The sequence below is a fragment of the Daucus carota genome, chromosome 2 (assembly GCF_001625215.2).
Source record: "Daucus carota subsp. sativus chromosome 2, DH1 v3.0, whole genome shotgun sequence".
NCBI lineage: Eukaryota > Viridiplantae > Streptophyta > Magnoliopsida > Apiales > Apiaceae > Daucus > Daucus carota.
In genome coordinates, this window is record NC_030382.2 from 30,600,983 (window position 1) to 30,614,926 (window position 13,944).

Consider the following 13,944-nt stretch of genomic DNA (forward strand, 5'->3'; position numbering starts at 1 on the left):
TATATCAAGTGCTTTTATTATGAAGAATTGGGCCACACGCAATTCATGTGTCCGAAAGCAAAGGAAGACTTAAAGGAGTTAAAGAAAATTCGAGAGAAGGGTAGTGCTTTGCTTGTTGAGACGCTTCGATTGTTGAAATATATCATTTTAAATCTTTAAGATAATATAACTCAAAATTAACTAAAAAGATGGTGCAACTACCTTGAACTTCTTTTGTAAGGAAATTTGAATCGAACCAATACTATGTCCTGAAATTGAACCAGGATATTTAAACGGTGAGGATTCTAAAAGTGGGTAGATGGAACATGATGCTGCATGATACAAATAGTGTATATATGTTCTAAAGTAAATCAGAATAATCCCTTGTCATGTCTAGTACTAATAGAAATTGTTTTTAAAAGAAAACAACATATTAAGGCCTATATTAATTTCAAAACTTAAATGATGAAATAAGAGTAATCATTTTTTCCCCTACAAATGGGACATGGATTAAAAAAAATTATGAATCTATGCATCATCAAGTTCCTCCCAATGACTTGTTAGATTTTGAAATATCCTCTAGGGTGGAATTCCATAGCTCTTTCAGCTCACCTCTCTTTAGACTCAATCCGACAATTGTTCCTGGGCCACATTGTGAAAGTGTAAGTAGAAAACAAAACATGGATAACAAATTAATTAAGATTAATTAAATATGAAACCAATCATTATGGACCTAGTGTACTTGGAACAAGATACAGTAGAGCTGGTTGCCCATGTCCATCCATCAAGTACAAACCTACGTAAGTACAGATGAGGCCTGCGCAGAGAATCTCATATAAATATACAATTTTAATCATTTTTCAAAAGTTTAATAGAACATGTTTAGGAAGATATATTATAATGATATATATGGCATGTCTTGTTTAACTAGTATCGTATCTAATTCTCAAACATTTCCTATAGTTATGAAATCTATCTAGCTACATATCCTATGTTTAAGCATTATAGTTGGTTTAGCTCCAAAAAACTTTAAATATTATGGTTGCATTCGTTGCTACTCTATGAAAAATATATTATTATTCGGTTGAAGACAGTTAGTAAATCCCCTGATTCCTAACATTCTCAATATTTTCAATACTTAGTGGTTGCATAACTTGAAAGAAAATAATTTGCATCATTGGCGTCAAAGAGGAATACTAAAATCAGAATACAAACCGCACGAATAGCCAACCATCAACCAAATAAAGTATCCATCTCTCACACCTTTCTGTTTTGCTTTGTCAAATCTGTGCATGAATAACACAAAAATTAGGAACAAGTTTTAAAGAGTCATAAGTAACAAATATTATAGACAAGGAAAATTAATGGACTCACCATCTCACTCTCCTGTTATTGCTTTTGTTTCTTTAATTTACACAAACAGAGTGCCCAACAACTAAACATAGGTCGGTCCAAAAGTGCTAATAAATACATTAGCTATTGTCTTCTATTTTTAAAGGCCCCGACGTTCTTATTCAAATCGATGCGTGGGATGTTACAAACACCACATCTATTGTATTCCACGCCGTCAACAAATTCACACATAAATTGACGAACCCCGAATAATGCCTTTACACTTCCGGCCGGGTCAAGCTCTTTAACATTTATAATATCCCAAACCCACAACTCAATGCACATCGAACCCAACAACCCATCACAGCTCGGTCCAAAAGTGCTAGCAAATTGGTATACATAAGTTGTGGACTTGTATCTATAAAGGACCAAAACCTTCTTATTATTCTAACTATAGGGGGATTTTACAAACGTTGCCCATTCTATTACTAGGTGTATTCAATTCGCACCATTTTTAATTTGTTTTTGACTATTTTAAATTCCAAAAATTATTTCAAAATATGTTTAAAAATATTTAATTATTGATCTGTGGCTTTCAAAATTTTTGTAAATTATAATTTGTTGAGAATATTTGAATTATATGTATCATATGATTCTTAGAGCGGTGAAAAATATTTCATTTGGACCATTAGAGATATAGGGTATACCGAGTTAACCGTTGGGGGTAGTGGCATGACACTTCCGTGACAGTTTGATTGGTTACGCAGTCTTGGGAGGAGCTTTGACCAGTTTTAATATATTTTTTTCAGTGTTATTATTTGTTTAGGATAAGTGGGTGCACTTAGTTTGATTTGATTGGTGATTTTTTGAACAAATGTCTCTTTATTACATAATAATTATCCCTTGCATTTTCCATACTCGGTGATTTAAATATATTTTAAGACAGAGAAAACTATTATCTTGAAAATATTTAAATTATTAATTTAATATAAATATAATTATTTTTTGTCACATTCAGAAATTTTAAAAATAATTAGAAGTTAGATCTAAGAGTGAAATCGGAGAACTAGAAAACAGTCAAATGGAGTGAAATTACAATGAAAATATATTATATTTAAGAATTTGTACCCGAAAATTAGTTGAACGAGGATAATATGGGGGTATCTAATTACTTTAGTTTCATGGAACATGGTGATAAAGATGTTTTTGAAAAGAAAAAAAATTCTTGTTCAAAAATTTCTGCTTGTTCAAGAAAAGCAAGTGGTTGATAATTTTAATGAGGTTAAGATGATCAAATTCACTCCTTCACTTGATCCCACTTCACTTGCTAGTTAGCTTTTAAAGTCCTTTCCATTTTATTCCAGTATAGTTCTTGCCTTTTACAAAACTCATAATGAAGTTTGTTATTCAATGATGGGAAACATGAAAGAAACTAAAACTAGTCCTTTAATTCTGTTAGAAATTAATTTAATTCTATTTATAAATATTTTTTATGTAGGTCTGGTAGTTATATAATAGATTATATAATAGATCCACGTGTTATTCGGTCGTAGTCCATTAAGATTATTTAAATATATATTCAATTTTGTATATATAGTGACGTAATCCTCCACATATTATCTAAAACTTAATTACCGGAATAATATTAAATATTGTGTCTATTTTATGATTGTGATCCATAGTTTTATTGTGCCTATTTCATGATTGTGATCCATATATTTATCTCCCTTCCGAAAATCTTGGATAGTCAATAATTTATCTTTCATTACTTTCATACGTCATACATTATGTCCATTATTTTAAGAGTACTGTTACACTAACAATTGCATGATAACCTGTAGGGCTTATATATATTAATGATGTTCGTATACAATTATGGTTTAAGGGATGGTAGTAAGGCTTTTGTTGTTGCTATTCTTTGTTGTGAAAAAATATGGTAGGAGTGGACGAGACTTCAAATAGGGTAAAGGTTGAAGTTGTCCAAAAATAAAATTGGATTATGTACAAATAATGATCATTCAAGAGTTCTCTTGATTCCACAATCATGAGTCTGCTTTATGAAATATGCTTTCAAACTGATAAGGATTCTTAACTTTTGTTACCTAGATGCAATATCTGTCGTATAAGTTTAAACTACTTAAATAAAGTAAATTTACTTGCAAGAAATATTGCTTATATATATGATGATGATATAAAGGCAAACTATGAAACTACTACTTTTGTATTCAAGTAACTCTGTATAGGTCTTACTCTAGAGTACTCATTAAATGTTTAGTTCTCAATATGGACCACTCATCCAATACTCATATCGTTACTTGCAATACTCATCAAATGCTTAAGTCTTCTTATGGACTACTCATTAAATGCTTACGTATCATTTACTATCCATGCTTATGTGGTTTAGGTCCAATATATCCGCAATGTTCAACCCAAGGGTTTTAAAGAAACCCATGCCTCTCTCTGCCCTTTAGTTTAAATAGTGAAAGAGACTAAGGTTTTTTATGTCTAGAGGGTATGAATTAAGTTGATAATTAAAGTAATTTATTGTAGAACAATGAGAAAGTTATGCCTATATATAACAATAAGGGTAAGGGAATCAAACATGTTATTTGTTAACAGTAAAAAAGATTTAAACAATAAAAAGTACCTAAAAGCATACGCAACGAGCAACCCTGGGAACAGGATGTCTCCGAAACCAATCATGTTATAACCACCAAAGGGATCGTGAAATTTTGGGGATCTTAATAGCATCGGAATGGATTCTCCGCCACTATTATCACCTTTGGCAACCTATGTTTTACATATGAAAATATTACGAGGGATGCATACAACAAAACTACAAACATGACATAGTTGTAAATCCTACTACATGATTACACACTTATATACCTAGAGCATATTGTTAGGAATCAGCCAATTCTTGAAAAATATATATCAATGATGTCTAGTACAATCATATGTACAATACAATTTTTATTATGTGTTTTAGTAACTCCATCAAAAGGTTATGAATTGATTAACAAGTCCGCTACCAATATCTTGATTTATAGCTAGACTAAATAGCTCATTGGTTAGGTCATTATATCTCCATTATTTTGAGATAAATATATATAAAGAACGTATTAAATCTCATACCATCACATGAAAAACTCTCACTAGCTAGTCAAGTAAATTGATGGGTTTGGTGTGTCATAATTAATGCTAGCAAAATCTAAGTTCCTGGTTTGGGGAAAGACATGTGAATCACAATCTACCATAAGGAAATCATTCCCCGTGGATCATGATGACAATCAATAAATTGATCAAGAAAATCATTATTGCAGACTTATATATTTATACGTAAATCATGGCTTCACAGGCATGCTTCTGGTGAACAAGCAATATAGGCACAACAAGAGTAACTAAAACTTACCGAAATCATAACGCTGCTACCGAATATATAAGGAGAAATGAAAACCCAAAAGATGTCATAACAGAAAGCACAAGAAAGAAGTGCAGTAGCAACCTGGATAAAACAAACAGAAGCCATAAATTTTATAAAAAAAATGATTAAAAATTCACTACATTACCGAAGTACCTTAATATTAGGTAATTGAGCCAGCTGCAAAACTGTTATCATCAAACAGATACCCTGTCAACAAGAGAGTCATCTTAAAGAAGCAACATCATGTATCAAGAGTGAAGGGAAAAGATGATACTGAAGGGGTATTCTGTAATGTTGCATAAATATTTATCAGCAGATTAACTGTACAAGAAGATTAGTTAGAATGAAAATTTAATAATGAAGACTAATGTTATATACTAATATACACCTAATTCCTCCAGTTTGTTTATGTACGTAATATTGTTTAGCATTCACCCCTACATTTCTTTGCAAATACATACAACTACTAAATTAGTAACTGCCTAGCAGTGATATCATCCCATTTCCTTGCAAGCCTATAAATACTTATCATAATTTCAAAAATTGAAAGGAATTTGCTAGAAAATAAAAAGAAAGCATAGCTGATAAACCTTACAAGAATGTCTTGCCCAATCCAAGAATAAGATGCCCTCCGTGTTACGGCCCAGAAAATGGCTAACGCAAAGGACAAAGCCAAAACCAGCAGAGAGAAAATAGGAGTCTCTCCGAATAGTGGTAATCCGACTTTTTGCTGCTTCCATTTGCTACTTAGTAAAACATATAAATATCAATTAAAGTTGAAGTGGTTAATTCTTTTGCAATACGCAATGCATTGAGTTTGAAATATACCTTGAGACAACAGATGTTATACAAAAATGCATCCCCTGTTTTGTCAAAATAGAGTATCGACAAGGTATAAGTTAACAAATAATCAAACATCATTTAATGTAAAGTTGGAAACTGTTGTCCAAAACAATTCTGATTCTTAACACATAAGAATAATCGGGAAAGTCAAAAGAGAAAGGGAAAAAAAATCTTACTTCCGTAATACTATGTTAAAAAAACCATCATGAAAAATGTTGTATTGCCCTCAAATAGAAACAAGTCTAGAAATGTACGAAACTATTGATCGCATGATAGAAAGAAAATTATATATTTAACAATTAGTTTTCATTAAATTTCATCACAAATATCAACCTTCTACAGGCTCCTTGTAAAACTTACTATATATGCAGTGATGTAATATATTATATTACAATACAAATTTGAGACAAAGGGTAAGAATAGTACTAGAGTGTGTCAATATTCCTTATTTCATCTCATGGATAAACATAACTATTACATATACGAATAGTTAAACATGAAACACACCTGAACACCCCCAATGCAGAAAAGTATAATCAACACCCAGACAAACGATGCCGACATGAAAAAATATAGCAGTAGCAGAAAAACAGATGCGGTTATGACAAATGTAACCGCACTCATTAGGTTAACTTCTACGATTTCATCCTCATCATCATCTGCTCCAACCTTCGAAGATTTCTGTTAATGAAAAAAAAATACAAATTTAATCAATATACTTCTACAATTGCATATTTATACCCACAAACTAATGCACACACATCAGGGAAATTCTTAAACTTCTCAATATCAAGGTAAGCAGGTTCCAAATCCTCATCCTATAGAGATAGATCTTAAGAAACAAACAAAAACCTCACCATTCAATAGATACTGAGACAAAAATATTCAAAAGTAGTTTTAGCTATCGTAAAATAGACTTGTAAATAATGTCCAATAGATTGGGAGAAATATAAGTAGCTGGCTCATAAACATCAATTACTTTAAATCAGGATCAATTGGATGGGTGAATAAACTAATTCTTCACAATTAGCAACAACATATGGAATCTCAGAAACAAATGCACAAAAACATACTTAAGTGGTGACCAACAATATGCATGCATCAAAGAAGGCATCAAGGATCAAAGAGGGGGTAGTTTCCTGGTTCCTTGATTATTATGTTGAATGTGTATAAACCTTCATTGATGGGAAGCACAATAAAAGCTGAAACTTTTATACAATATACAAGACTAGCAATCCCGTGCTAATTTTCTTTCATATTCCTGCTTGTACTCATGTTAGTTAGATTAAATATACCCATATGTAAAAGAAATTACACATTTGTTTCATTTCATGCTAGTTCATTCATAAATATTCATAAAAACCTTCCTAATATATATTACACACTACACATGCACTCAAAAGGAAGCCGATAATGTTTTAATGACTTGTAAAGAACCAATCTCTGGTATGGAAGCTTATAAAAAAAATTCTAGGACAGCAGTACACGAAAAAACAATGAACTATGAAATTCTAGATGAAATCAAGAAGGCATATATGTGACCTTTGGTGAAAATTCATCAGAGCTCTCCTCACTTTGTTTGCTTGCAGTAAACTCTGACCAAACTGCAGCACATGCTACAGTCCCAACAGTCATAAACCACAGGAATACCACAGACGGGTCAACGATCGAGCGCTCTGGCGCATATAGTAGTAATTCCACTAAAATAAATTGATAAATTAGTAACAAATAAATCAACAGGGATCATTAAATTTACTACCACAAGTTCACTACGGAGAGATAAAATATATACAAAGCTAAAAGCATAAAACAGAAGCAATATAATTATTATATCAAAGTTAGCTATTAATATGTATGTGTATTTTGGTCATGGAGTCTGAGTATCACAAACTATACATTTTGAAATATTCTCTATGAAAGTGTGGTAAAGTGTTCAGTAAAATCAGCACCTAAGTAATTCGTTAAAGGCGGCCTCTCAAATTTAACCGATTTGATGTGCCATATGTGGAATATGGTACTCCATGGAATGCAGTAGAACCTTAGGTTACTAGGTGATGGGCAATGTAATTGAATGCATTTTTCAAAAAGTTATATTCACAAATCAAATTGAACATCTAATAATGAAGTGACTAGCTTGAATGATAATCACATACATATCACTATCCATTTTTACCACTTTAAATTTGTAAGACATGGAACACTAAAAAAATAGTTCCAAACAAATAGCAATATTTTTTACTAACATTTTATTCATATAGAGCACTAGAATTTCTAAAAGATAAAGAATATCTTTAATTTAGTTACTGCTTAGCAAAATATCATGCTCCATTTGGTTCAGGAGTTAGTCGAATTGTGAGCCAAACTAAAGGATAAAGAACGGAATTCATAAGAAAGAGCGAAAATATAAGGAGTTGAGACTTTCAATGATGAAATTTGTTAAGACAGTGAGTAAGATTGAAATTGAGGCATTTCTTATTGAGTTGATGAGTAATGGAAAATCATGAATGTTTATAAGTTAACTAGATTAATTTTATTACCATTCCTAACCATCCCCCCTATTTTACAAAATCAAGGTAGTAATACCTGGTATATTATTAATTACAAGGTCAAATTTTGAAATGTTAGGACTGTAGGAGGTTCATCAATTACACTTTGCTTTACAACTCACCGTTGTTTTTACCTCCCATGGAATTGGTGAAACGGTCTCCATCAGACTTTGTGATAATGACAACGGGAATTTTAATATCTACAGATTTATTGCTCGGACAATCAATCACAGGAAGCTCATCTGCACATACGAGAATAGAATAATAGGTAAAAATATTTAACTTAGCATCTCGACCAGAGTTTTGCTGGCTTTTGTTTGATTAATTAAAATGGTGCAACTAAAATACTAGATGGAAACAAAGCATATAAGAGCCCAAATATACAACCTGGATCATCATTAATCAATAGCAAAATAGCTGCACCTCCAGATTCTGCGACTTCAGCCTTCACCGAGAACTCACAAGTACCACGTGGGCACACGGCAATTGAGCCAGATAACTGCGAAACAACATGTAAAGAACATATGAAAAACTTTTGAAGTGATATCATGACGGTTGTGAATAAGATAAACCACTTTTATTTTGCCTCTGAACTCCCAAAATATGTACTGCTTATGAATTGCTAAAGACTAGAGGTAATGGCAAGTCGATACAACTTTGTTGGGGTCATAGCAAAAATATATGATGCCTCAGCAACATTTCAATTGATATATAAAAGAAGGCTTACTTGTGAACTCTTTTATGTGATAACATTTGAGTAGGAAATAACATTCTCATTTGTTTTTATAAAAGCGAGTTGCAATGTGTCACTCATTTACGTGCCAAGATAGGTAGAGGTTGCCAAGGAAATGGTAAATGGAGAAAGTAGAGATCAGTGATGATAGTAAGTAAATCCTCTGCAAGTTTAGTTTATATGTAGGACACGTATAACTGCCTACAAAAACAATCAAGGGAAAGTGAGAATCTAATATGTAGACATACAATACTAAGACAATGAAATGGAAGTAATGAACAGTATCTGTAATCACATACAATATAACCAAATTAATTGTATGACAAAAAATTGAAACAAAGAGGGAACCTTTTCGCTTAGAGTAGAACAACAATCCGAGGGATTAGGATTTTTTGCAGGTAGTTTAGTAGCATGTTCCTTTTCTTGGGGTAAGTCAGCACCAAATTTTGCATCCAAACCCACAACTTGATCAACTTTCTCATCATTAATCCAATACCTAACTATTACCTGAAAATATAAAGAATAAATCATATTTGAACGAAAGATTTGAAGCTAAAATACAACAATAGTTGAAGAAGATGATGTTTAATCAGAATGATTATGAAGTATCATCACCCACAAGGCAACATTTCTCATATATAAATATGTTCATGTATGATGAACATGATAATAAAAAATATATATACGCAATGCCCATTTTATTTGTAATAAGAAAAGAGAAAGAGGAATAGCCAAAAATAATGCAAGAAATATAAACCTCTCGAACATCTTCAGACTTGCGACAAATGGGAGCGGCATGGGAGTGGAATGATGAAGATAATAAAATGAGTAAAATTGTTGATGGGAAAAAGAGAGAGTACGACGCCATTCGAATCTATTAACTGGGTGGCGCTCAACCCTCTTTAAAGCCTATATCTCAAAGCATCAACACATTCAAGAATCCACATATAAATAAATTTATGTATAGAAACAGATACATAAATGGAGGAAATATCACATGCACTCATTTCTTTGTTTGCCTTCCCTACTAAAAGTAGCCATTCCATGTCTTATTCACACGCAATTATTACTTTTAAAATAACATAAAAATACACAAGTAGAAGTCAAAATTTTAACTTGTCAAAGAAAGTCTAATGAGGTTGGTTATAATGAATGGCTAAATTGATCAGTAAGAGCAACTCCAACCATGAAAAACTCTAGCTAAAAAGTGAGTTGGCATGCATATCAAAATTTAAAAAAAAAATAGTCGATCTCTTGAAAAAAAATCACACTCCAACCATCCTCAGCCCTTGTCTATAATTATAACCAAGCTCCTATGGATGACTATATTTGTCGAACCAATACAAATTTGTAGCAAATACCACGTCATCTAATTACCATATTTAAACAATACATTCTATTTAAAATCACTTGAAATAATAATAACATAATATTTTTAAAATATAGTCAATCAATATAGCCATCAATACCATCGAAGCAAAATGTCTTACAAGTTCAACAAATTATACATAATGTCTTAGAAGTCCAATTTAGCCAACCATTATCTCCAATGGGGTTAGCTATAATGGTTGGCTAAACTGGACCTGTAAGACATAATGTAAATTTTGTTGAACCTGTAAGACATTTTGCTTTGATGGTATTGGCTATATTTATTGGCTATATTTTAAAAATAGTATGTTATTATTATTTCAAGTTATAAATAGAATATATCAATTTAATATGGTAATAAATAATGTGTAATCTTCCTACAGATTTCTTACTTGTAGAGGTTCGACAAATATAGTCATCCATAAGAGCTTGATTTTAATTATAGACAAGGAGAGAGCATGGTTGGACTGTGATATTTTTAAGAGATTATCTATATTTTTTATTTTTGGTATGTCAATTCAGTTTTTAAATAGGGGCTTTTCATGGTTGGAGTTGCTCTAAGAAACAATATAAAATTTGTTGGAACTGTAACACATTTTGTTTCGGTGGCACTGGCTATATATTAAATATAACATGTTATTATTATTTTAAGTTGTTATAAATAAAATGTATTATTTTAATATGATAACTGATGACGTGGCATTTGCTATAGGTCTGTAGTTTTTCGACAAATATAGTCATTCATAGGAGCTTGACTAAAATTATATACAAGGGAAAGTATGGTTAGAGTGTGATATTTCATGATATTATCTATATTGGGATGCCGACTCATCTTTAAGCTAAGGGTTTTCCATGGTTGGAGTTGCTCTTAGCTTCCGTTGTATTAGAGCAAATCCAATCTCTTAGCTATTTGAAGTCTTAAATTAAAATATAAGAAATGTGGGAAAAAAACACTCCAACATAATCCTAGTGATTCCTTAAATCACTAACATCCACTAAGATCTTCTGCTTTCCTTAACTCTTATTTTATTATATATATTACAAACAAACACTTTCTCTCTCTTCACTTTATGTAATAATGATACTTTTTAATAATAAAATATTATATAAGAAATGAATATAAGGAATGTTGTTGCAGATGAGAATAGCTATTGATTAAAGTTACTGGATCTAATATTTTATATTAAATTTAATGAATGAACTAATATGTTGTTGGAGTTGCTCTTGGGGGCCGTTTAGTTGGGGGTAACTAAGAGCATCTCCAACGGCGTTGGCTATAATCGTTGGCTAAATTGGACATGTAAGACATTATGTAAAATTTGCTGAACCTGTAAGACATTTTGCTTCAATGGTACTCGCTATATTGGTTGGCTATAATTTAAAAATAGTATGTTATTAATATTTTAAATTGTTAAAATAGAATATATCAATTCAATATGGTAATAAATGATGTACAATCTTCCTACAGATTTTCTTACAGACCTGTAGAGGTTCGACAAATTTAGCCATCCATAGGAGGTTGGCTAAATTTATAGACAACAGGTGAGCATGGTTGGAGTTGAGTTTTTGGAGCTGTTGGCTAAATTTTTTTATTTTAAGTAAGCCAACTCACTTTTTAGCCAAGGGCTTTAGATGGTTGGAGATGCTCTAATAATAAGAAAGGGAAACAATTAAAACGATTCTGTATATGAGTGTTTGCTTGACTAAAAGTGTCAATTCCTTTCATCTCTTTTAGTTTAGATTTACTCAATATATATCCCTCCTTATTAACTCCCCACAAGCAAGCTACCCACATCAAGAAAAATAGGACGTGCATGACTGAGGAGCATAGAGGAGCTATATATATATATCACACAAAGATGCAAATAAACATAATCTATCCTTTATACTTAATTATTAATAATTCAAATACCATCAAAGGATGCACCACTGTTAGTCGATAGATAGGAATTTGTGTACTTGAATTCATTTGTTTCATATTTTTACTCTGTCACAAACATATTATAGGGGATGCATCACTCAAACGTGTTTGCTTTTCTGGTTTTTTTTCCTATTTTCGTACATGTCATTATTATCAACATAGTCGTCGTATACATATAAATTGATTAGTCTTAGATTATAACCCTACAAAATATAACATAAAACAATTTGGTGTCGTTTGTAAAAAACTAGCTAAGAAGCTGTTCAATCTATACAGCAATGGAGGACGAGCCACCACATAACGAAGAACAACGACATGGAAATGGAGAAGGAGACGGTGAAGACACGTTATCAGTCATCAAACAACTGCAATCCAATATAAAGATGTGACGATTAGAAAACAAAGCTCTCAAAAAGAGCTAAACTTGGTGAAATCATTCAAGACGACCGGGGAAACCATAATCAATAAGGTACGACGACTAGACATGGATGATACCAACGATGTAGATAAACATGAAAAAGAGACGCCGCCTGAGAATGACGAAACAGAAAAGACGAAGGAAAGGGATGAGCGTGATCATCAATGTTATACATGGGATGAGAAAGAAGAAGAACATGGGGAGACTGTTAGCTAATCTGTGCAAACCAAGCAATTAACTAAAAGTTGTGTTCGTGTGTGTACGTAATGACAGAATAAATTATAGGAGACAGAAAACAAACGAGAAAAACAAATCCGAGTCTAGTGCAGAATTGTCTCTTTAAAGTGTATTCTTCCACTCACCGTGTGTGTAGAACGATCGCTTCACATGATAAAACGGACTATGATGTCGTTGCAGAAGACCGGCACCGGTAACGAGCTGGATACCAAGTAAGAGAACTATTACCAAAATAGAGAGAACAGAGAAAAGATGTGACAGCTAGGTATTTACATCACAGTGTCATATACATAAAAAATTACCTAGCTAGCTAAACAAACATATATTTCCAACATTTATATTTGAAGCATATAATAAAACCTAAACAAACATAAATGTTGGAAATATATGTTTGTTTACCTGTGGTTTATGACAATTTTGTTACTTTGTATAAATTTTCAAATCTTGTTTTTTGTCCAGACTCCCAAGTAAAACATCACAGAAGAGAAATTGAGAAATGTCATGAAAAGCTTGAGGTGTAATTTAGCTATACTCATAAAATAAGGTAGGATAACTGTGGTTGAGAATCACACACTTTTCAATAAATGAGGTCAATAAATGAGACACTTGGTGGTTTTAAGTTACCACTAAAACATTGTTGGGATATTCATTTATATAAAATGTCTTAAATTTTAGTTTAGGACATTATTTTAGGTCACTCTTGAACTTGCTCTTAGAAAACAAACTATACACTTTGTCGTATGAAATGATATTGTGCATTATTTGTCTTTTCAATTTACACTTTGCATTTCGTCCGACAAAGCGCATACTAATTTTTTAAAATTGTCATAAACCACATCTAAGTTCGTCTTCGACATTGCAGACTAACATGCTAGTTCTCAAACTTCAGTCTAACCCTGGTAGTTTCGAAAAATGAGTTCAGTTTCTTCTAGAAATGCTATTAGAAATATAACGGGGTTTCCACCGCTGTCATTCATTCTTCTCGATCTAACTAGTTAAATATTAATGTATTTAATTATTTGAATCACTTTTCTTCAATCTTCTAGAAAATTATTCACTTTGTCTCAGCAGGTTCTTTACGTTAATTTTTTACATGTATTTTAAGATTTCTATAAAATATAATTATATAATTTTTGTTTTTAA

At 31.8% G+C, this 13,944-nt stretch overlaps 1 protein-coding gene across 1 annotated transcript; it reads right to left on the reverse strand.

Moving 5' to 3' along the window:
* Positions 1–517: 517 nt before the first annotated feature.
* LOC108207328 (signal peptide peptidase-like 5) lies at positions 518–9,725 on the reverse strand. Its single transcript, XM_064086823.1, has 14 exons — positions 9,615–9,725; positions 9,206–9,364; positions 8,512–8,623; positions 8,247–8,366; positions 7,121–7,278; positions 6,086–6,259; positions 5,564–5,598; positions 5,331–5,478; positions 4,889–4,942; positions 4,724–4,816; positions 3,959–4,101; positions 1,195–1,265; positions 713–796; positions 518–621 (listed from the first exon to the last, which is right to left on the reverse strand). The coding sequence occupies exons 1-14, from the start codon at positions 9,723–9,725 to the stop codon at positions 518–520; spliced, it is 1,566 nt and encodes a 521-aa protein (XP_063942893.1).
* Between the last annotated feature and the right edge of the window lie 4,219 nt (positions 9,726–13,944).